Source organism: Rana temporaria, chromosome 5 (genome assembly GCF_905171775.1).
Source record: "Rana temporaria chromosome 5, aRanTem1.1, whole genome shotgun sequence".
NCBI classification, from domain to species: domain Eukaryota; kingdom Metazoa; phylum Chordata; class Amphibia; order Anura; family Ranidae; genus Rana; species Rana temporaria.
The window spans coordinates 167,574,820-167,597,829 of record NC_053493.1 but is presented as its reverse complement, the minus strand read 5'-3'; the positions used below and the strand labels follow the sequence as shown (position 1 = coordinate 167,597,829).

At 46.0% G+C, this 23,010-nt stretch overlaps 1 protein-coding gene across 1 annotated transcript in view; it reads left to right on the top strand.

Annotated features, from left to right (window-relative positions):
* Positions 1-23,010, top strand: part of GLB1 (galactosidase beta 1) — a 76,873-nt gene that overhangs the window by 21,428 nt on the left and 32,435 nt on the right. The window contains exons 8-11 of the mRNA XM_040353338.1: positions 15,916-16,037; positions 16,118-16,158; positions 21,439-21,551; positions 22,849-22,923. Of these exons, the coding sequence (XP_040209272.1) occupies positions 15,916-16,037; positions 16,118-16,158; positions 21,439-21,551; positions 22,849-22,923 (351 nt within the window). The remainder of the gene's footprint in view (positions 1-15,915; positions 16,038-16,117; positions 16,159-21,438; positions 21,552-22,848; positions 22,924-23,010) is intronic.

Sequence of the window (23,010 nt, the reverse complement as noted above, 5' to 3'; positions counted from 1 at the left end):
CCCTTATATTGGTGGTCAGTGTAAATGCTCTATTTACATTGGCCTGTGATCCGCTGTATTGGGTTTGGGTGGAATGTTACAGAGACCAGTAATGCAAAAAGGCATTTACACCAATGTATCGGGTATATGTGCTTATGTGTGATACTATATGTCCACCCCATTGTCAAGGGAAACATAAAAGCACATACACACACTGAAAGTAATCATATGTATTATATAATAAATTCTCAGGTATTTTGGGGTTTGATAGGTTGTACAAACTATTACACCCACCTTTTGTAAAAGTTTTTTTCCTAGTTCCAGGGAGATTATCTTCTGAAAGTGTAAAGGGTTCAAGCCTGGGTGAGAGTGGGTGAGCTTGCTATAATTGGGGAAGCCTTCTGGCTTAGTGGAATGATTTTAGCTTGTTGCACATTAGATAAATACTGTAATAATAAATAAATAGGCAGGCAGGTGTTTTTATTCCTTCCTTACTTTATCCAAAATGGAAAAAAGTTTTAGCTTTACATACATTTCAATGTAGAAAGTTTTTTTTTTTTTTTTTTTTCCGGGAGTTGTGAAAATTATAAAAAAATATTAACCAAAAATGGATCCCAGTAAGAAGAAATATATATACATACATTTTTGTAGCTTTTATGTTTTTAAAGAAGAATTCCAGATATAGATAGTTTTAGGTCCAGCAATGCATAAACTATACCTGTGGGATCCCATTGGAAGCTGGAAATCATTGAAGTAGATTCTGCCACCACAGTGATCTCCACTAGCTTCTGTGTCCTGTGCCGAGCAGTCTCCTGCTGCATCTTAAATACAGAAGGTTCGCTGCTTGACACAGGTGCCATTTAGAGATTGTTTTGCATTATCTCAAAGATTATGTATGTGTGTGTGTGTAACATATATACTAGCAAGTGTATTATACTATATATTGGCTGCCCTGGTATACATCATATAGCACTTTATTTTTTGTAGTTTGCACGTATTTGTTTGTTTAGTTATCTTTAGTGCAAGATCATTTTAAGAGTTATTTATTCAGTATATACCGTATTTATCGGGGTATTGTGCGCTCCGGCGTATAGCGCGCACCCCTAAAGTGGACCCGCATTCCTGTAAAAAAAAAAAGATTTTAGTACTTACAGTTTCGGTGTCTTGCGCGGCGTCCGTCTGCGGCTTCGGTGGTGTCCTCGTCGGGTCCGGCGTCCTTCTGCGATGTCCTCCCTGCTCGATCCCCGCGCAGAGTTTGAACTACTGCGCCGGCATATACCTGTACGTCCAGGACGTGACTGCGAGAGAAGCCGAGCCTGCCCGACTATACATGAGTGTACTGCGCTCGGTATATGCCGGTGCAGTAATTAAAACTCGGCGCGGGTATCGGCGTATATCGCGCACCCACCATTTTGCCACCGATAAATACGGTGTGTGTGTGTGTATATGTGTATATATATATATATATTATATTTTTAGCAGAGACCCTAGAGAATAAAATGGTGGCCGTTACAATACTTTGTCACTGTATTTGTGCAGCTGTATTTCAAATGCAATTTTTAGGGAAAAAATGCATTTCAATGAATAAAAAAAAAAACGTAAAGTTAGCCCCATTTTATTTTTTTTCTATAATTTGAAAGATGTTACGCTGAGTAATTAGATCCCTAACATGTCCTGCTTTAAAATTGCACTCGCTTGTGGAATGGCGACAACCTACACTACGTAAAAATCTCCAAAGCCGACATTTAAAAAAAAAAATGTATGATTACCTGTTTAGAGTTACAGAAGAGGTTGTGAGCTAGAATTATTGCACTCATGCCACTGATCGCAGTGATACTTCACTGTTTTACACTGTCCCTTTTTAAAAATGTTTAATTCTGATCACTTTAATTGCTTTCACAAGGAATGTAAACATCCCTTGTGACTGTAATAGGCAGTGGTACTCTTTATGGAGGGATCTGGGGTATAAAAGACCCCAAACACCTCCGCTGCACTTAAAAGTATACAAAACGCTAAGATCTGCGTTTTTTGAATACAGTCTTTTTTATTTTTTATCTAAATCGACACCATTGGCTGTCGAGTAAATCGTAAGTAACTTTGACGTTGTTTCCTGGTTTTTACATCTGAGATTTGATCAAAGCCGAATCCCGATCGGGAGACCCAGGTGAAGGAAGGGGAGGGGGAATCCCCTCCCACTCCATGTAATAACAGCCGAGGAGCTTCTTAGCAGTATTGGTTGTTATTACTAGTAAGCCGACCTGTCGGCTCTAAAAAAACTGTACTGGGGTGTTGCCTGTAGCTGCAGGCCTAGCCCTGGTACAACCACTTGAAGCCAAATGACATACAGGTATGTGATTTGGTGGCAAGAAGTTAAGAGAAATGAAAGGCAAAACATGTTGTGTATAGATATATAAAAAACAAGTTTTAAATGCATTTTTCCCATTTTTGTTAGTGATCACATTCCCTCTGTTCTCAGCTGCAAAAGAACTGGGGGTGGAGAAGCAGTAAACAGAGCTTCCCAGTAAATGGCTGTGCAGGGGGGGGGGGGGTGTCAGGACAAGTCTGATCATTGAAGGAGAGCACACTGAGTTCCCAGCACAGCTAGAGCACTGACCACAGTGGAGTTGATTTACTAAAATGAGAGAGTGCAAAATCTGATGCAGCTCTGCATAGAAAACCAATTTCCAGGGTTTGTTGTCAAAGCTTAATTGAAGGTAGAAACTGATTTACTACCATGCAGAGCTGCACCAGATTTTGCACTCTCCAGTTTTAGCAAATTTACCACAGTGTGGTCAGTTTTTAATAGGAAAGCGGAGAGACTGGCAGGAACACCAGGGATTTAATGCAAAAGGAGCAATACAAAGAGACAGGATATGGTTTCATACAAATACATGGTAGAGAAGGCACAGATCAGGGATATGAAATGTTGGCTTTACATACTCTTTAAAGTAGATTTCTCTTCTTTAGAAGTCAGGTTATATGTCAATTGTAAAACAATAAGAGAGGGCCAGATCAGCATGAGCAAAAATAAAATACAATATGATTTGGTATCTTACATGTAAAACTGCTGTGAGCTATATGCAGGGCTGGTGTGGTGTGCTCAGCTGGAGATATATATATATATATATATATATATAATACTAAAATCTTGGTTCGGAATTTGTGTAAACCTAAATTGAAAAGTTGTGTATATATACATAATCGTATATGTATGAATGTGTGTGCGAAGACTCTTAAAAACTGTAATTAAAAGAGAAGTATGGGATTTGTTTATTTTTTTTATCCCATAATCATACTTGCCTAGGTGTATGCAGCATCTGTCCCCCTCCGCCTCTTCACTGAGAACCGAGCCACCGAACAGTGCCCGTCAATCAGCTCTGCTCACCTGAGAGCACTGAGCTGTGGAGGGGCAGGGAGCGGCCCGCTGAGACGCCTTGATAGACACCTGACTTCCAGAGTCGAAATGATGCGTGCCTGGACTGATGGTGACTTCCGCGGAGAGCGGACTTCAGACAGCTCTCTGCTGAAAACAGGCCACAGGAGTGCAAAACAAATGGCCACTCCTGTGACCCGTAGGAGAAGCCCAGCTGAATGAGCTCAGGCTGGACGTCTTTTTAATGACAGATGTGTATAAAAGTATCAAGATATACAGATGCAAGGAATGCATGTAAAACACATTCATACTTAGACTGTAACCACCTACGGTATAACTAGCAATAACGATCCTAAATAATTAAAATAAGATTTTGCCCTCGATATATCATAAAATCGAAGGAGGTGGGGCCTCGGAAACGCGTTGCGCCCCCCCCTCATTCTGCCTGCCTGTAGTTCTATCACCAGTGGCGTGTGTGTGAGCCCAGGATGCCCCTGGCTTTTCCCGCAGTGGCTCCCGGCTTGTGCCTGCAGCTGCCCTCCAGTTTATCAAGACAGCCTTGGCTGGGAGGCAGCAATTTTATTTGTCAGTGAAGCGCTGACTTGCCTGCTATTTATTAGTGCGCGATTCTGGCTATTTGTTAATTGTGTCTGACTTTGTCTCCATGGTCAACTCTGCTGGTACTGTAAAGTGTACAGTTTTAAGAGCAACAGCAGTTGTTGTTTTTCTCCTGGGAAATCCATAATAATAAAAACAACATGCCGCCGCCTTAAAACTATAACCATAAGGCTTCATTTCCACTGGCGTTTTTTTTTTTTTTTTTTTTACAGTAAAAGTTTTTTATTTTTTGAAGACAGACGACAAACAAACATACAAATCCATGACAGTACAAGCCACAGAGGCAACAGAATGATTGCAGAAAGTCAAAGCATTTCAGCAGCTAGTTAATACATCCATGGCAGGGTAGCAGACCATTTACACAGTTCCTAGGGCATATACCATAAGCAGTACAGTCGCCAGGTTCGAGACACATCCCTATAGGCAACCACCCCCCGAGTGTCCTCCCCGCACCACCAGCCCCCCCCGCCCGAAGCGGGGGGAAAAGGTGGATAGGGGAGGGGGGGGGACAGCGAGGAGAAGGGCGGGGGGGAAAAGCCACCCAACCACCAGACCCCTCAGTCAGGAGCCATCACAGGGGGACAATCAACAGATAAGGTAGAAGAGTCAATCCATTTCGACCAGATTTTTTCAAATTTCGCTGGACAGTTTCTGCTTTCATACGTTAACCTGTATAATGGGAGGACCCTATGAATCGTAGCGAGCCAGGAGGACACTGTGGGGAGCTCAGTGCCCCGCCATCGAAGCAGGATCTCCCTTCTGGCATAGAATAATGCAAAGGTGATGCTCAGTTTGGTGTACCTGTCACCCTCAACCTCGCCCAGGTAGCTAAGGAGGAACACTTTCGGATCCAGCACAAATTCTACCCCACTGCGGTCCGCTAGGACCTCCGCCACCCCCCCCCCAGTATGAGGCTAGCCCGGGGCAGGCCCAGACCATATGAAGGAACGAGCCCGTATCCCCCAGGCACCTAGTGCACCTGGGGCTCCTAGAGGGGTAGATCTTAGCCAGTCTCTGTGGGGTATAGTAGGCCCGGTGCAAAAATTTTAGTTGTATGAATCGGTCTCTAGAGGCAATCATAGACGGAAGAAAGGAAGAGACACATTCTTCCCAAATCTCCTCGTCTAGATCCGGGATGTCAGCAGTCCATTTGGCCAGGACCCCCGCCGTGTTCGTGTCGTACGCCACCGTGAAACGCAGGTATAGGGACGAAAGGGGCTTCCCCATGACACCCGAGATCAGGAGGCGCTCAATCGAATCCGACTCGAGCGTCACCGGTTCCGGGAATTGGGCCGCGAGTGCGTGCCTGAGCTGCGCATACCTAAAAGCGAGGGAGGATGGAACCTTGTGGAGCCGGCTCAGCTCCTGAAAGGGCATCACCACGCCCCCCGGCATAATATGCCGGAGGGTAAGGATGCCCCGCCGAGCCCAGACCACCGGGTCGGGGACCGTATTCAGGTGCGGGAGAAGAGGGTTACCCCAAAGCGGGGTGTGCGGGGAGACGGTGTTGGGCTTCAGCATTCGAGCCCTGGAGGTCGCCCACACCCGAATAACTGTCACCATGGGCCCCGTGACGGAGGGGTGGGCCCTGCGCCCCCGAAATACCAGGTTGGATAAGGCAGCGTAGGATCCCAGGACAGCCGCCTCCAAGGTGACCGCCGGGTTCTGTCGTGGCTGAGAGAACCACCACCGGACCGTCACTAGGACTGCCGCCCAGTAGTATGCAATAAAGTTGGGGAGAGCCAACCCACCCCCAGACAGAGGAAGATAGAGGGAGCGTTTTGCAACCCGGGGAGGACTACCCGCCCACACGAACGACACTACTATACTGTCCAGACGTCGAAAGAAGGACTTCGGGATAATGACAGGGGTCTGGCGGAAGAAATATAGCAATTTGGGGAGTATAACCATTTTAATAAGGTTTCCCCGTCCTACCGGTGAGAGGGGGAGAGCACGCCACGTCGCACAGCGTTTGGTCAGGTGATCTAGCGTTGGAAGGATATTCTTTTCCATGTATGACCCCGACTCGAGACCCACCCTTACCCCCAAATAGGTGAATTCGTCCACCCATCGTAGAGAAGTGTGAGTGTCGGTGCGGATCAGCGAGGGGTGGAGCGGGAGCAACACCGACTTGTCCCAATTTATTCGCACTCCCGAGAAACGCCCAAACGTCTCAAAATGCGCCAGCGCATTACGGAGAGATGCAGAAGCGTCTGCCAAATACAGCAGAGCATCGTCGGCATAGAGCGAGAGTTTCTCCTCAAGAGGACCCACCTTAACCCCTCGAACCTCCGGGTCTCGTCGGATGTGCGCGGCTAGTGGCTCCAAAGCCAGGGCAAATAATGCCGGTGACAGTGGGCAACCCTGTCTGGTCCCCCTCTCTAAGGAGAAGGAAGGAGACAGGGTCCCATTGGTGCGAATGCGCGCCTTGGGGTGAGCATACAGCATTTGTATCCAGGACAGGAAACGGGGACCAAAACCGAATCGCGACAAAACCGCCCAGAGGTAGCCCCACTCCACCGAGTCGAAAGCCTTCTCGGCATCAAGTGAGGCCACCACTCCGGGGTCATCAGGGCCCGCCAGCGCCAGGTGAGTATGTAAGCGGCGAAGATTAATATCGGTGCCGCGACCGGGCATAAAGCCCGTCTGGTCCGGATGGACCAAGGCCGTAATGACGGTGTTGAGCCTATTTGCAAGGATCTTCGCGAAGAGCTTTGCATCAACATTGAGGAGAGAAATGGGACGGTACGATGAGCACAGGGTAGGGTCCTTACCGGCCTTAGGGATTACCACAATTACCGCCTCGCACATCGAGTCCGGGAGTGCTCCCGCCTCTGAGGCCGAGGAAAAGAGGGATTTTAGTCTAGGGGCCAGATCTTCCTCATGAGCCTTAAAGAATTCCACCGGGAACCCATCCGGTCCCGGAGTCTTTCCCTTCTGCATCATCTTTAGAGCGGCGTGTATCTCCTCAAGCTTAAATGGGGCATCTAGTTTGCGCACAGAAGAGGGAGTGAGAACAGGGACGTCCACCTCCTCCAGGTAGTTCAAGAGATCGGGTAGATCATATGCCACTTTGGAGCTATATAGGCGTTGGTAGTAATCAGCGAAGCATCGGTTGATCTCCCGTGGAGTGGAGTGGAGGGTCCCCTCCCCGTCCCTGACCTGTGCAATGGCGGACAGACCCGACTGCTCCCTAGAGAGCCAGGCCAAAAGTCTACCCGTCCGCTCCCCCTGTTCAAAAATGCGCTGAGACTGGTGAAGGAGCTTTTTCTGTGTCAGGGCCGTCCGTAGAAGAACAGCCTGCTGCGTCAGGGACTGGAGGCGGGAGTAATGGTGGGGTTCGCGGGTGCGAACATACAGGGCTTCTTGCCTAACCGCCTCCCCCTCTACCTTAGTGAGCTCGGCCCTTCGTTCCCTCCGGACCCCCGCAATGATTGACTGGTAGTGACCCCGGGAGGAGGCCTTAAAGGCATCCCACACCACGGTCTCCGCCGCCGTACCCGGGTTGTCTACCCAAAAGGCGCGGAGGGTGTCTTGGAACCTGGGCTCCACCTCCGGGTCAGAGACCCAGAATCTGGAAAGCCTCCAGAGGGTGTCGGTCGGGTCGGTCGTCAGAGTCAGTGAGAGAAGCAGGGGGGCGTGGTCTGAAATCCCGCGAGGAAGAATAGTGATGTCGCGAACCCTGGGCAGAACCGGCGCCCCGACATACGCCAAGTCGATTCGAGAGAAAGATCTATGGGTGGCCGAATGGCAGGTGAAAGCCCGAGAATCCGGGTTCTTCCATCGCCATACGTCCGTGAGGCCGTACGTGTCCGCCCATTCCGCCAATCCCTGGCGAGTAGTGCCCGATGAGGTGAACCTGTCCATACCAGTGTCCGGGACCAGGTTGAAATCACCCATCAGGACCACATTGTCACAGGGAAACTGCGCCAACTTGGCCGCAAGTACTCCCAGGACCCCCAGGGAGGCAGGAGGGGGCAAGTACAAACCCACCAGGACCCACGGGAGACTGTAGATCAGGGCGTGAACCAGCACAAATCTACCGTCTGGGTCAAGGACCAAATCTAGGAGCTTGAAGGGGAGTGATTTAAGCACCAGGATACTAACCCCTCTGGCGTAGGTGGAGTACGTTGAGTGATAGTGATGGCCCACCCAAAGTTTTTTAAGACTAAGTGTCCTGCTACCCACCAGGTGCGTCTCCTGCAACACACAAACATGGGGGCTGTGCTTTTTAATAAATTGAAAAACGAGAGACCGTTTAATCGGGGAGTTGAGGCCCCGTGTGTTCCAGGAGAGGACATCAAGTGTAGCCATGGTAACCCCCCGAGAAGATCACAATAGGAGCATTTAAACATATACGGCCTGGACCGTTCACCCCGGCCAGAGTGTGGCCAAAGGAAGGGTCCCGATCCACCTTCAAAGCAATCAATAGAAAGAAAAATAACAGTACTGTCATATAACACATAACTATGAAACATAACAGGGCGCCAACTGGGCCCCCCAACCCCACCCCGCCACCCCCCCAACATGGAGGAGAGCTTGCATCCCAAAACAGACCCCAGCCCTCAGGCTGGATACAAGGGCAGTGAGCAAGCGGCTACCCGCTTTTGTTTAACAAAACAGTCAGTGAACCTGAGTATCCGCAGAAGGATAAAGTGTGTGGAACACCCGGAGCCCCGGGGGCGCAGTACTTAGATATAAAAGGACCAAAACTCCCAACGGGGAGGTGAGGCCAACAGTGGTAGAGCAGTTCCCCTACGGAGGGGGGGGGGGAACACCCTCACCCCAAGAGAAAAATATAACAAAAGGGGGGGGGTCAGCAGGCAGTCAGAAGTATAAGATGGGGCCACGAGCCTCCCAGCCTCTCCCCAGAAAAATAAAAGAAATAAAAATGGGGGGGGGGGGGAGAAGAAAGGGGGGGACCCCAATAACGGAGAGTCTTTGCGGTGCTAGTGGGGCACAGGAGGTCCGCGATCGCCATCCAGGCAGGGAAGGTCAACAAGCCTGCTAGTCCTGGGGGGGGATAGGGTGGCCCCCGAGCCCGGGAGCCAGACAAGTCCCTCGTGACGGGCCTATCCTACCCCCAACCCCCCACAGGGAGTCCCCTCAGGGGGATTACTCACAGTCATCCGGTGAAGGGTGCAGGAGAATAAGTGTTACCGCTCAGTCAGCGCGGCAGGGACTCGGCCCAGGCCGCAGCATCCCTCGGGGAGGTGAAGAAGTGTACCCTCTCTCCATCTTGTACCCGGAGTCTTGCGGGGAAGAGCATGCTGTATTTAACACCTCGGTCCCTAAGCATGGCACGGACATGGTCGAATGACTTACGCTGGCGCTGTGTGTCCACCGAGTAGTCCGGGAATATCAGGAGCCTGGCGTTCTGGAATTTGAGTTCCCCCTGCAGACGTGCAGCCCGGAGGACGGTGTCTCTGTCGCGGTAGTGGAGGAATTTAAAGATGAAGGTGCGCGGGGGGGCTCCCACCGGGCCCCTGGTCGCCGGTATGCGGTGGGCCCTCTCAATGGAGTAGTAGGGGGAAAATCGGGCGCCCGGGAGGAGGGCTGGGAGGATTTGTTCCATGAAGGCGACCGGGTCTGTACCTTCCGCCCCCTCCGGGAGGCCGATGACCCTCAGGTTGTTGCGGCGGTTTCTATTCTCGGCGTCTTCCGCTCTGTGCTCCAGGACCTTCACCCTGGCCTTCAGCGACTGGATGTCGGTGTGGTGGTCCCTCTGGATATCCTCCAGGTCCGAGACCCGTCTCTCCGCCTCCGACACGCGGTCTCGGAACGAATCGAGGTCACGGCGTATGAGCGCCGTTTCCGCCTGGACGTGGTCGATCTTGACCGTGAGGGTGGACTGGCAGGTGGAGATCGCCGCCATGAGAGCCTCAAAGGCTGCTGAGCCAGCTTGAATCGACTCGTCCCGCGGGGGGTCCACGTGAGACGCCATGCGGCGTGTAGAGGTCTGCACTGTAGGCCCAAGCTTCGGCGGGGTGGCCTCAGCGGCGGTATGACGGCGCGTCCGGCTCCCCTTGTTGGACCGGCGCATTCCCCGGGAGCCAGGGGGAGAAAAGGTGAGGTGATTAGGCGGATTCCACACACGGATCTAGGCAGGAAAGGATTTCAGAGCGGGAGCTCAGCGACTACACGTCTGCTCCCATCGCCATCTTGGACACGCCCCCCACTGGCGTTTTTACAGCCACTCTTGTTAGCCTTTTTTACAGCTTAAAAACGCCTGTCCATGTATATTTTGTAAAAAAAAAATATATATATATATATATATATATATATATATATATATATATATATATATATATATATATATATATATATATATATATATATATATATATATATAAATTATTTTTTTGTGAGCCCGGAGCTCAACAACGCTGCGGTAGCGTTTTTGAGCGTTTTTTTAATGTCTGGCGTTTTTACAGCTCTACTCTGGAGCTTCAGAACGCCCTGGTCCTGCGTTTTTTTTTACAGCTCAAAAACGCCTATGCCATTTGCAGCTCAAAAACGCCTATGTGGGCATGATGCCATAGAATAACATGGACAGGCGTTTTTAAGCTGTAAAAAAAACGCTCAGAAAAGTGGCTGTAAAAACGTCAGTGGAAATAAAGCCTAAAGAGTATCTATAGCCAAAGCTTTTAGTCTTGGATAGAAGGGGAAATGAGAACACCTGTTGGATGTTACTGCCTTTTGGGGCTCTGTTAGAGAGATTTTCCCTTCTTTGCTGTTCCTCAGACAATATTTTCTACCTCACAGAAAGTGACAGAAACTGTCCAACAGCAACACAAACAGAAGTAATGTTTGTTTTAAGTGAAGTAGGGAAATGCTACAACCTCCATCAGCTTTTTATTGTCATTGTTTTCCCTGTTGCAGATGTTCTCTCACTTCCTGTCCTGTTGTCCCCAGAACAGACAATATATTTAACAGAAACTCTGACAGGTGTTCTAACCCTTCCCCACTTTTGGGGTCCCTGCACACATGCTTAAAAACCTGCTGCTTCTACGGGGATATCGATTTTTGCCCCTAGAAGCAGCTCAATGTTATCCCATGTGTCTATGCATATTAGGATGTTTTGGAGCAGTGGTTCTCAACCTTTCTAGTGTCGTGACCCCTTGATAAAATTTCCCAGGTTGTGGGGACCCCTAACAGTAAAATTATTTTCGTAGCGTGGGTTGTCAGCACCCAAGGCAAGACAAGTGATCTGCACCCCCAAACCCATCAAAATTTATAGCTCCCTGAGTTCCTTTCCACTTGTACAATATTAAAACCCCTTTGTGGTGTCTCGTAGCAGTGACACCTTTCCCGAAATCAGGAGATAGGGTCTCCTCCAGCCCCTCCCACTTCACATTTCTCACCAGTCAGCTGACCTCTAGTCTCTGCCCCCCAGTCATGCCATGAACTGAATGGGCGGCTGCGAAAAGGCTGAGTGGGCAAAAAGGCTGGGAGGGTGGTGCATGCTTCAGGAACAGCCCATGATTCGGTGACCCCTGGCAAATCATCATTCGACCCCCAGGTTGAGAACCACTGTTTTAGAGGCATATTTTAAGCTCCGTGTTCAGAGGCAGAAAAAAAAACTCTAGTTTAGTTTCGTTTTTTTTCTGCCAGAAAGCTCCAATCAAAAAAGCAAACGCGCTTAAACATGTGTAAAATAAAAAATAAATAAATGCGCTCTATATGAGGATATTTATTATTGCAAAAGAAACTGGCATTTTTTAAAGCCCAGTGTGCATGGAGCCTTATTCATGGCAAAAGATACATTTAAACAACACTACATCTTAATATGAGTGCGTCAGCAATCTTTAAAACAACCACTTGTATGAAACAAGAAGCATTAGTCATATGACTTCCCATTTTTGCATGATACTTTATCTTTTGTGGCATGTGCTTTGATCTAGTTATTAGATGAGGAAATAGAAATAAGTGTACAAAGACAAATTTTGGAGCTCACTGAAGTCACTGTCCTATTTGTGGAACTAGCTAGCGATAGTACATCCAGTTTGAGATGATACATGCATTGTACAATAACTGGTAGGAAAAAGCCATTTGTAAGTTAGTAGACTATGGCAGTAAAGGGGCCTTTTATGCACAAAGAAAATATATTCTTTGCACCAGTATACCATAACTTGCAGCCTAGAATATATCCTTGGTCCATGAATTCATGCTGTCTATGCTAAATTCTGATGTGGTATACATGCTAATGCTTCTGCATGAAAATAATAAGGTTTGTCAGACCAGACAACACTTTAGAATCTCTAGATGTCTAATTGGGTGACCCCATGCCTCCTGCGTCTTAATTTTTCAGTTCTTATACAGTGGCGGCTGGTGCTCAAAATGTTTGGGGGGCGCAAACAAACTGAAAAATTCTGAAAAATCGAATGCTGTCACTGTGCCCATCGAACACTGCCGCTGTGATCCCACTCGCTGTCTGCCCAGCACTTACCATGTCTTGGTAGGGCAGCGGGTAACAGCGATATGTGTACTCCCATGGGTCTTCTCCTCCCCTCCCATCCCATCCTCTCCTATAGGCGATTGGACGCCTGATCGGCATCCAATCACAGCGCCTGACATTTCCGCCAATCAGGTGATGGTTAACATGCTATGCATGAATCTATCCTATTGGTCATAGAGGGGGGTGGCTGGAGAGAGGGGACGGTGCCTGTGCGTCCTTAATGGACGCACCGCCACTGTTCTTATAGAAAAATTCTAAGTTGATAAAAAAACACAAATTTAGTCTCTAGCTATACCATGGACTTAACTCCAACCCAATATTTTCTGCACTATACATCCCTTCCCAAACAACAATATTTTGTAACGGGCCATAAATATAATCAGTGCCACTAGGATGTGTGGGCTGGTCTACAGGTGGTCCAGACAAACAACCAACAAACTAGAGGTCAGGTTTTTATACGTCCTCTAGCCTACGTTACTTTCTTTTGTACCACATACACCGCTCACTTCCTATTCCCTGACAGACTCTACCGCCAGACACCCCCCCACTCCTTCCTGCCCCTGCTTGCCTTTCTCCCCATCACCCCTGTTTTGCGCCTCTCCTTTCCGTTCTCTCCTTAACCCCCCCCCCTTTTTCTGTGCTTATAGAACCCCCTTCTTCATATTAAATTACTGGATTCAGAAGAGGGAAATTTTCCATGATGCATTTCAAGCCCCCAGGCAATTCCAGGAGCCCTAGACTGGGCAGCCACCCAACAGCCTTTGTCTAGGAATGATGTATCTTGCTGTTGGCAGCCCAAGCTGGGTCTGACCACCCAGACCATAATAAGATTTTGGCTATACCTGGTTATCATTAATCATTATTACAAGCTGGTAGGACATGAATGCATGCAGCTCTGGACTGTTCACACACCTGCTAAATTCCCTGACCTCCTATAGAGAACCCAATCCCCCATCTCTGTTCATAATTTGTATGTTAATATGCTAATATGTTTGTGTATGACCAAACTAAAAATGTTATTAAAACCTTATTTTTTATTTTTTTCCCCCCTTTAAAATAACATGTTATACTTGCCTGTCTGTGCAATGCTTTTTCACAGAGCAGCCCCGATACCCTTTTTCTGTGTCCATTAACACAGACATCGGGACTCGGCCCTGCTCCCGTGTCATAGCTGCTAACAATCTGTCCAATAAGGAGTGAGACACCGGCAGGAGGTTTTTTACCTTAATGCATAGAATGCATTATGGTGAAAAACCTTAAAGTGGATGTAAACCCTCCATACACCCAGTGAGATGAACAGCCGCAGATGATACACAGAGATTAACCAAATCTCCCTACATAGGTTTTATATGTATATCTGCTGTCTTCACATTTATATACTGTTTAGAAAGTTGACATCCTGTTAGATTTTCTCTTCCTGGTTAACGGAGTGTAATGTCTGGGCATACAGCCAAGATAGCTAACATTGCTGATTGGAGGAAAGGCACACACCCCCTCTCATCATAGGCAGACACCCTCAGAGCTGTTTTGTAATAGGAGCTGCTCTCTGCTAATCTATTTAAGCAACCTCCTTTGACAAAAGATTCTGGCTGCTTTTGTCTAAAGAGTCAAAAAATATGTCAGGAGTTCTAAGGTTGATAACAGAGGAACTCTTCAGAAGAGAGCTATAAGACTCAGCTCATTGAAAAGAGATAACAAAACACTGCAGATATATGTGCTTAACTCAAATTTCATGAATCAGATTTACATCCACTTTAAGGCTTTAGAACAACTTAAACTGGCCATTTCCTGTACATATTTCAACAAGCTTTTCGATCTATGGAGGTTTACAAAATGCGCAAAATTATTAACCACTTAAGGACCGCCTCCTGCACATATACGTCGGCAGAATGGCACGGCTGGGCACATCCACGTACAGGTACGTCCTGTACTAGTACCCAGCCGTGGGTTGCTAGCGCGCTCCCGCGACCCGATCCGAAGCTCCGGGGCCGCGGGACTCGCAGACCCGATCGCCGCTGGAGTCCCGCGATCGGTCCTCGGAGCTGAAGAACGGGGAGAGCCGTGTGTAATCACGGCTTCCCCGTTCTTCACTGTGGCGGCAGCATTGATCGTGTCATCCCTTTTTATAGGGGGACACAATCGATGACGTCACACCTACAGCCACACCCCCCTATAGTTGTAAACACACTTCAGGTCACACATAACCCCATCAACGCCCCCTTGTGGTTAATTCCCAAATTGCAACTGTAATTTTCACAATAAACAATGCATTTTAAATGCATTTTTTGCTGTGAAAATTACAATGGTCCCAAAAATGTGTCAAAATTGGCCGAAGTGTCCGCCATAATGTAGCAGTCACAAAAAAATTGCCGCCATTAGTAGTAAAATAAAAAAAACATTTATAAAAATGCAATAAAACTATCCCCTATTTTGTAAACGCTATAAATTTTGCGCAAACCAACCGATAAACACTTATTGCGATTTTTTTTTATTTTTTGACAAAAAATAGGTAGAAGAATACGTATCGGCCTAAATTTTTTTTTTGATAGATTTTTGGGGGATATTTATTATAGCAAGAGGTTAAAAATATTGCATTGTTTTCCAAATTTTTGTTTATAGCGCAAAAAATAAAAACCGCAGAGGTGATCAAATACCACCAAAAGAAAGCTCTATTTGTGGGAAAAAAAGGACGCCAATTTTGTTTGGGAGCCGCGTCGCACGACCGCACAATTGTCAGTTAAAGCGACGCAGTGCCGAATCGCAAAAAGGGGCCTGGTCTTTTACCTGCATTTTGGTGGTTAAATGTGTCTTGGTAAAAGTCAAGTCACGCGAGTGCCTATTTTTGACTTCTCATTCAGTCCCTTTACAGCAGAACTCAGAATGAGGATGGAAGACATACAAGGAGTCAATTGGTTGTGCTGCAGTGTGAGGGGCATGCTGATAGGAGAGAGCAGAGTGATAGGGTGATAAGCTTTGTCAGTGTGCTGCTAATCCTTTCATTGTCCAGTTAGGCTAGGCTCTGATCTATGCAGTTGATGCGTTTTTGAACCTGCGTTTTTGTATGCAATTTTCATGTTAATTTTTTTTGCCCCCATAACAAGCTTAATAGCCAGTTGTTGAGGAGCGGGTGGCCGCCACATCCTTAAACATTGAGTCATCAAATTGTTCTTCGCCTGCATGTATTTGCGCTATACACACATCCTTATTCTATGAGTTGCAGCAACATCACTCGTTGGTCTATTTACATTAACAAGCAGGGGTACCTGATAGACTAGACATGATTGTGTGTTTATTTTATTTTTTATTTATTTTTTAATAAATGTTATATATTAATAAAATAATAAAGTGAAAGTCGTATATGTGTGTAACAGATGCAAACAACACGAGTCTTCAAATAATAACAAATAAATCTATATATTTATATTGTTTTTGCTGTTTTTTATTAATTTGCTATTTTTTTTTTTTTTTTTCCCCTTCTGTTTTATAGATAAATTCTGAATTTTATACTGGCTGGCTGGATCACTGGGGAGAACCACATTCTGTTGTGGCAACAGATCGCATAGTCAAAACATTAACTGAAATTCTTGATCATGGAGCAAATGTCAATATGTGAGTTGGACTAAAATAACAATAATGTATGTGCACTACAGTTTATTTGAAATTTAAATATTTTCTTCTTTGTCCATCAGGTATATGTTTATAGGTGGAACCAATTTTGGCTACTGGAATGGTAAAGCTTTTTCACAATTGTGCTAAAATATTTGTCTTGTTTTGGGAACACAGAGCGTTTGAATCGTTCTATAATAGTTGCAATTATTGGAAATTGGTAAATTGCGGGTAATGGGATATAAAATTGTATAGGCAGGTAGACATACGTTTTTATATAATTCATGTAATTACATATTGTTTTGGCCATGCAATTGCTTTTGCTCATGTCATTGTTATCTGTTTGATCTATTCAATGAATGGAATGGGACCTTATATACAGAATATGTATAATGGGCCCTGTTCTGGTACTGATGAGACATTAGCTGGACAGATTAAAAGTTTTTTTTTATTTTTTATAACCTGTACATTCATCAGTACAACCTAAGGCCTCATTTAGACTTGGGCTGGGTTCACAATTGTACGATAAATGCTTCGACATTGATTTTCACATGTCGTGCGACATGAGCTTCCAATGTTTCCGTATGGGAGCCGTCTTAACTGGTCCGACACAAGTCGGTCCGACTTTGGAAATGCTCCCTGTACTACTTTTTGTTCCGACTTTGATCCTACTTCAGCCCATTGAATATCACTAAATTCGAATCGCTGTCTTGCCTGATCCAACTTTGGCATGCAACTTGTGCTTGGATGATCTTGAAGGGGAACTCCACGCCAAATAATAAAAAAAAAAAAAAACGGCATGGGTTCCCCCTCCAAGAGAATACCAGGCCCTTTGGCCTGTCGTGGATTTTAAGGGGAATCCCTATGCCAAAAAAACGTTGTGGAGGGTCCCCCCAAAGTCCACACCAGACCCTTATCCGAGCACTCAGTCTAGTTAGGAAAGGGGTTCGGGACCCACCCCAAGAAAGGGGGTGGGCACCCACCACCCACCCCAAGGCGCCTTTTCCCCCATGTTGATGAGGACAAGGGCCTCTTCCTGACAACCCTGGCCGTTGGTTTGCTGGGCTCTGTGGTTGGGGGGGCTTATCGGAATCTGGGAGCCCCCTTTAATAAGGGGGCCTCCAGACCCTGGCCCCCACCCTATGTGAATGAGTATGGGGTACATGGTACCCCCTACCAATTCACCTGGAAAAAAGTGTCAAAAATAAAATGCAGTACACAGGTTTTTAAAGTAATTTATCGGGCACCTCTTGGGGTCTCTTCCAATTTTTCTTCTCTGCTCTCTCTGGTTCTTCTCCCTCTGTCCGGTGTCTTCTGCCGGGTCTTCTGCTGGGTCTCCTCTGCTATCTTCTGCTCTTCTGCCCACTCTTTTGCCTCCTCTTACCCAGTCTTCTCCATTGTAGTCTTCCCTCTTCTCTTCTTCTGATGTTGACACAACGCTCTAATGCGCAGTGTGTCACTTAATGATCAGCCCGACGCACAAACTGTCAGCTAATCGCAGAGAACCCCCACTGGCTATCTGACATCTAATCACAAATGGCCCTATTTACAAGTGTGCAAACGACTGACTGGTGTTGGATGAAGTGGAATAAAATTCCACAGAAGGCAAAATTTAAGCTGATGTCTGGGCTAAACAACCTTTTCACTGCTTACGCAGGAGATGTATTGTCTTGCATAAGGCTGTGTCTAGGAATGCAACCTCAAACTTGTTATACAATTCACTGTAGGCAGCAGCTAACCGTTTATGTTTCAATAATTTTTATTAAAGTTTTGCAGTAATACTTACAAATATAACATCTTTCAACATGAAATACATTTTACATCAGGGTTATATGGTAGCGAGCCGTTACAGTAGAGGAAAACTCCTCCTATAGCATACATAACCCATTAGCAGAAAATAAACAACAATTGACATTTCTCAATAAACTTCAAGAAAGTAGAGGAGAGAAAGGTAAAACAAAAAAGAGAGAAACAATCCCGGGGGGGGGGGGAAGAAAAAAATCAGTAGAGTGGGGAAGGGGGGGGGGGGGAGGGAGAGGGCCGAGGCTCCGTACCTCTTAAAGCAGTCTACAGTAGTCCACTATGTTGCGATCGTTCTTGGATCATTGGTCAGGTAACTGATCCAAGGGTCCCAGACTTTGTGGAACGATTTCATCTTGTCCTGTGCGATTGCAGTTAACCGTTCGTTCAACATAAGCCAAGACAGTTTATGTCTAAGTTGATCGAATGGTAAGGCCGCTGACCTCCAATTTCTCGCTGGGGCATGTCCACCACACATGATAGGTGGATCCCACCTGGCCGCAACCCCTAAAGCACTCCGGAGTGGCCCCAGGCACGAAGGTGGCCAATCTGTCCGGAACCATATACCCTCTAAATAAGACTTTGTAGTTGGCCTCTATAATGGAGGTGTTAATGAGCGAACGAGATGCAGATTCCGACAACCTATGCCACTCATCGACCTCAAGAGTTTCCTGAAGATCCTGCTCCCATTGAAGCATATAGCTCAGTTTTGTCGAGGCATGTGTCAAGACAGCGTATATAACAGAAATGTGACCTCTGACTTTATCATATTGCCTGCACAAACGCTCCATGGTAGTAATAGTTGTGAGATCACCTTTACAGGCAACACTTCATAGAAAATTGTATAATTGAGCATACCTAAAACGTTCCGTGACTGGCCTTTGATATTTTTCTACTAACGTTTGTTCCAATAATATCCCTTTATGGTCACAAAGATCAGCTATTCGTATTGAGCCCTTGTTAGTCCACCATTTAAACACAGAGGGAGTGAGGCCCGGGGGGAAATCTCTGTTTTTCAATAGAGGGGTTAGCGGGCCGTGGGGGGATTTAAATTTCCGGGACCTTGAAAGTCTGTCCCAAATTTTCCAGTGAAAAAGAGAGTAGGGCAGAGTATGAGTGGTCTCTTCTTCATAGGGAGCCACATAATATGAGAAATAGGTTCAGGACGACAGGAATATGATTCCATAGTCATCCAAATGGCTGCGGGCTTATGGGAATGGAACCTCATGAGTTGGGCTAGCTGGGCCGCATGGAAGTATTTTATCAGATCAGGCAGTCCGAGACCCCCTCTTTGTTTTGGAGTGTACAATGTTCCCCGATTCACCCTAGGCCTCTTATCACCCCTTATAAACTGCAGAATTTTGTTTTGGAATGTTTGGAGGTCAGATCGAACTAGAGACACAGGCAAAGTACGAAATAAGTTATAAAACCTTAGGTAAAATATAATTTTTTTATGAGTGTAGTCTGCTGAACCACGACGGGGGGATGAATCTGACACCTAGCTAAGTCCTCAGTCAGGCGTTTGAACAAGGCAGGGTAGTTCCTTCTATATAACAATTGAATGGACAGGGTCAAACTTACTCCAAGATAGGAAAGAGCCTCTGACTCCCACCGAAATTGGTACGTTCATTCAAGTGTCTCCTGGGTAGATTGCAGTAAAGAGAGATTTAATGCCCTGGACTTGTTATGATTAATTTGTAGGCCCGAGATCTCTGAGGCCCCGTACAAACGACCGAGGAACTCGACGTGCCAAACACATCGAGTTCCTCGGCGAGTTCAGTGTGGAAGCCGCCGAGGAGCTCGGTGGGCCGACTTTCCTCATTGAACAACGAGGAAATAGAGAACATGTTCTCTTTTCGGCCCGACGAGTTCCTCGACGGGTTCCTCGCTGAAAAGTGTACACACGACCGAGTTTCTTGGCAGAATCCAGCTCCGACCGAGTTTCTGGCTGAATTCTGCTGAGAAACTCGGTCGTGTTTACGGGGCCTGAGAATGGATGCAAGATAGAGTATAATTGAGGGAGGTAATGGGTGATGACAACGTCAATAAAAGGTCGTCTGCAAAGAGTAAGCACTTATGCTCAAAATACAAAAGCCGAAGAGGGAGGTTCATCCATCCATGATGTGTAGACTGTATGCAAACTATATATCTCTCTATATACAGGAGCATCTCATAAAATTAAAATATAATCAAAAAGTCAATTTGTTTTAGTAATCCACACTCAGTAATGATTTGGGGAGCCATGTCCTCTGCTGGTATTGGTTCACTGTGTTTTATCATGTCCAAAGTCAGTGCAGCTCTCTACCAGGAAATTCTAGAGCACTTCATGTTTCCTTCTGCTGACCAGCTTTATGGAGATGCAAATTCCATTTTCCAGCAGGACTCTGCACCTGCCCAGACTGCCAAAAGTACCAATACCTTTTAATGATCATGGTATCGCTGTGCTTGATTGGCCAGCAAACTCTCCTGACTTAAACCCGATGGATAATCTATGGGCTATTGGAGAAGAGACACTGGACCCAATGCAGATGAGCTAAAGGCTGCTATCAAAGCTCAGCAGTGCTGCAGGCTGATTGCATCTATGCCATGCCACGTTGATGCAGTAATTCATGTAAAAGGAGCCCCGACCAAGTGATTGCTTGTGGCAGCGAGAACTGGGATCTATTCCCGGTTTCCTCAGGGGAGAGGAGACTGATTGTGTGTTCAAACCAAGTATGAACAACGATCGGTCTCCTCCCCTAGTCAGTCCCCCCACCCCCAGTTAGAAAACACCTATGGAACACCTAGTGTTAACCCCTTCCCTGCCAGTGACATTTATACAGTAATCCGTGCAGTTTTATAGCACTGATTACTGTATAAATGTCAGCGGTCCCAAAAATGTGGCAAGTGTCCAATTTGTCTGCCGCAATATCGCAGTCCCAATAAAAATCGCTGATCGCTGCCATTACTAGTAAAAAAAATAATAATAATAAAAATGCCATTAATCTATCCCCTATTTCGTAGACGCTATAACTTTTGTGCAAATCAATCAATATACGCTTATTGCGATATAGTTTTTTATTTATTTTTTACCAAAAATATATAGGAGAATACATATTGGCCTAAACTGAGGAAAAACTTTTTTTTTTTTTTTTAAATGGTCGCTCTTTTGTTTATAGCGCAAAAAAATTAAAACTGCAGAGGTGGTCAAACGCCACCAAAAGAAAGCTCTATTTGGGGGGCGCTGAAGGAATGTAAATTTTGTTTGGGTACAGCGGCGCACGACCGCGCAATTGTCAGTTAAAGCGACACAGTGCCATATCGCAAAAAATGGCATGGTCAGGAAGGGGGCAAATTCTTCCGGGGCTGAAGTGGTTAAAAGATATAGATTGGCTGAAGTGACCCCAGAGGCCCCCTCTTGTTGATTAAAACTATGAGCAACACCACTGCAGTTTTGCATGTTTTGTATAATATGACCGCAAAGAAAAGTAATGCTCATTTTTAACCAATTTCTGCATTAGAAAGTACCCATTCAGAGTTTATTCAGGTGCCAAATCTGTGGGTCACAGAAACGTATCAAACCAGCTTTTTTTGATGTTTACGTTCAATGCTTTATTGCTTATAGGAGCAAACACGCCATATGAAGCGCAACCCACAAGCTACGATTATGATGCACCATTATCTGAAGCTGGAGATCTGACCGATAAATATTTTGCCATTCGAGAGGTTATAAAAAAGGTATTTTTTGGTCTTATGCACTTTTATGTCTTTTTTTTTTGGCTCCATTTGTTTTAACATCGACTTGAATTATCATTCCTCCAATTTGTGTGCCAAATCCTCTGGCTGTCTTTTGCTGGTAAAGTCTGTAATCCTAAACTTCTTCTTCTCTTTTTTTTTTTTTTTAACTATTCTCGGATCTCTGTCCTCTTAAATAAGAGAATTTAGTTTTCTTTTATTTAGAAATATGTTCTGCTTTATTTAACAATAACTTGTCTGTGCTAAATATAGAACAAACTGACATAACCTTGTACACAATGGAAAGTCCCAAGACCAAAGTAAGAGTTTAGATATGCCACCCTCATTTCATAACTTGCCAAAAAAGAAGGAACTCCCTATGGGACTTTAAGGGCAGTAGAGCGTAACCAAGGTATATAAAAAAAAACACTAGCGCCAACACTAGGTAAGTTCTCACTCATTTCACAACACCATCCTTTTCAATAGGTTTTTGGTTTCCTACATTACATTGGGGGATGCAGACTAGACATGTCTTGACTGGGGGACTTCACAAACCAGGCAGAAGATTATTTTTTCATAAGCCACTGCTGTGTATAGATACTTCTATTAGGCCTTAGTTCACACTATTGCAAATTGGATGCGGCAGTTAAAATCTCATATCTAGAACTTGGTGGCATACAATGGTCAGATCTCCGCTAGGCACTCTGGTCCCTTCGTACAGCGGTCCCCAGCACCAAGGACCGGTCTCATCGACCAAAACCCCTTCACGGATAGAGGGGTGGGGGGGGGGGGGGTTGGTGGCTTTGGCGAGAGGTTGGGTCAGGGGGAGGGAGCTAGAGTGATGTGTGTGCTGCCCATCGCCTCCCTTGTGTGAGTGCCACCTGTTCGGGGGCAACGGGGCTGAGGTGGTGGTGTGTGCTGCCTGTCATCGCAAGCCACAGACCAGCCCCTGTCCAGGGCCCGGGGGTTGGGGACACCTGCTTTTAATTGATCCATAAATGGGGCAGGACAAACATGCATGTGTAAGTAAATGGAAGGAACGGTAAGTGAAATATGCAGACAGACACTGTCAGGGCCACTTATCTTGGAAATGGGACAGTGCGAATTATTTGTTGCCCCTTAAAACCAATTGTTGCCCCTTAAAACTGGCCAGTGACTTGGGGAAGCAACCATCCATATATTCTTGTCATGTGACCTGCCTGATTATGGTGGGATGTCTGTGGGCAGCAATTGATACAGTACCTTGCCCAATGTTACTAAATAAGTTGCCCTAATTAATCCATGTTTCATTTTATTTCAGTATAAGAAGATCCCTGAAGGTCCTATTCCACCAACAACACCCAAATTTGCTTATGGAGAAATATATATGGAAAAAGTGAGCATTTCCTTTTTTCATTTTTTGAGTGTATTACTTATTGCAGAAAAACCTGTTTGTGATAAAAGATGAGATTTATGTGGTTTT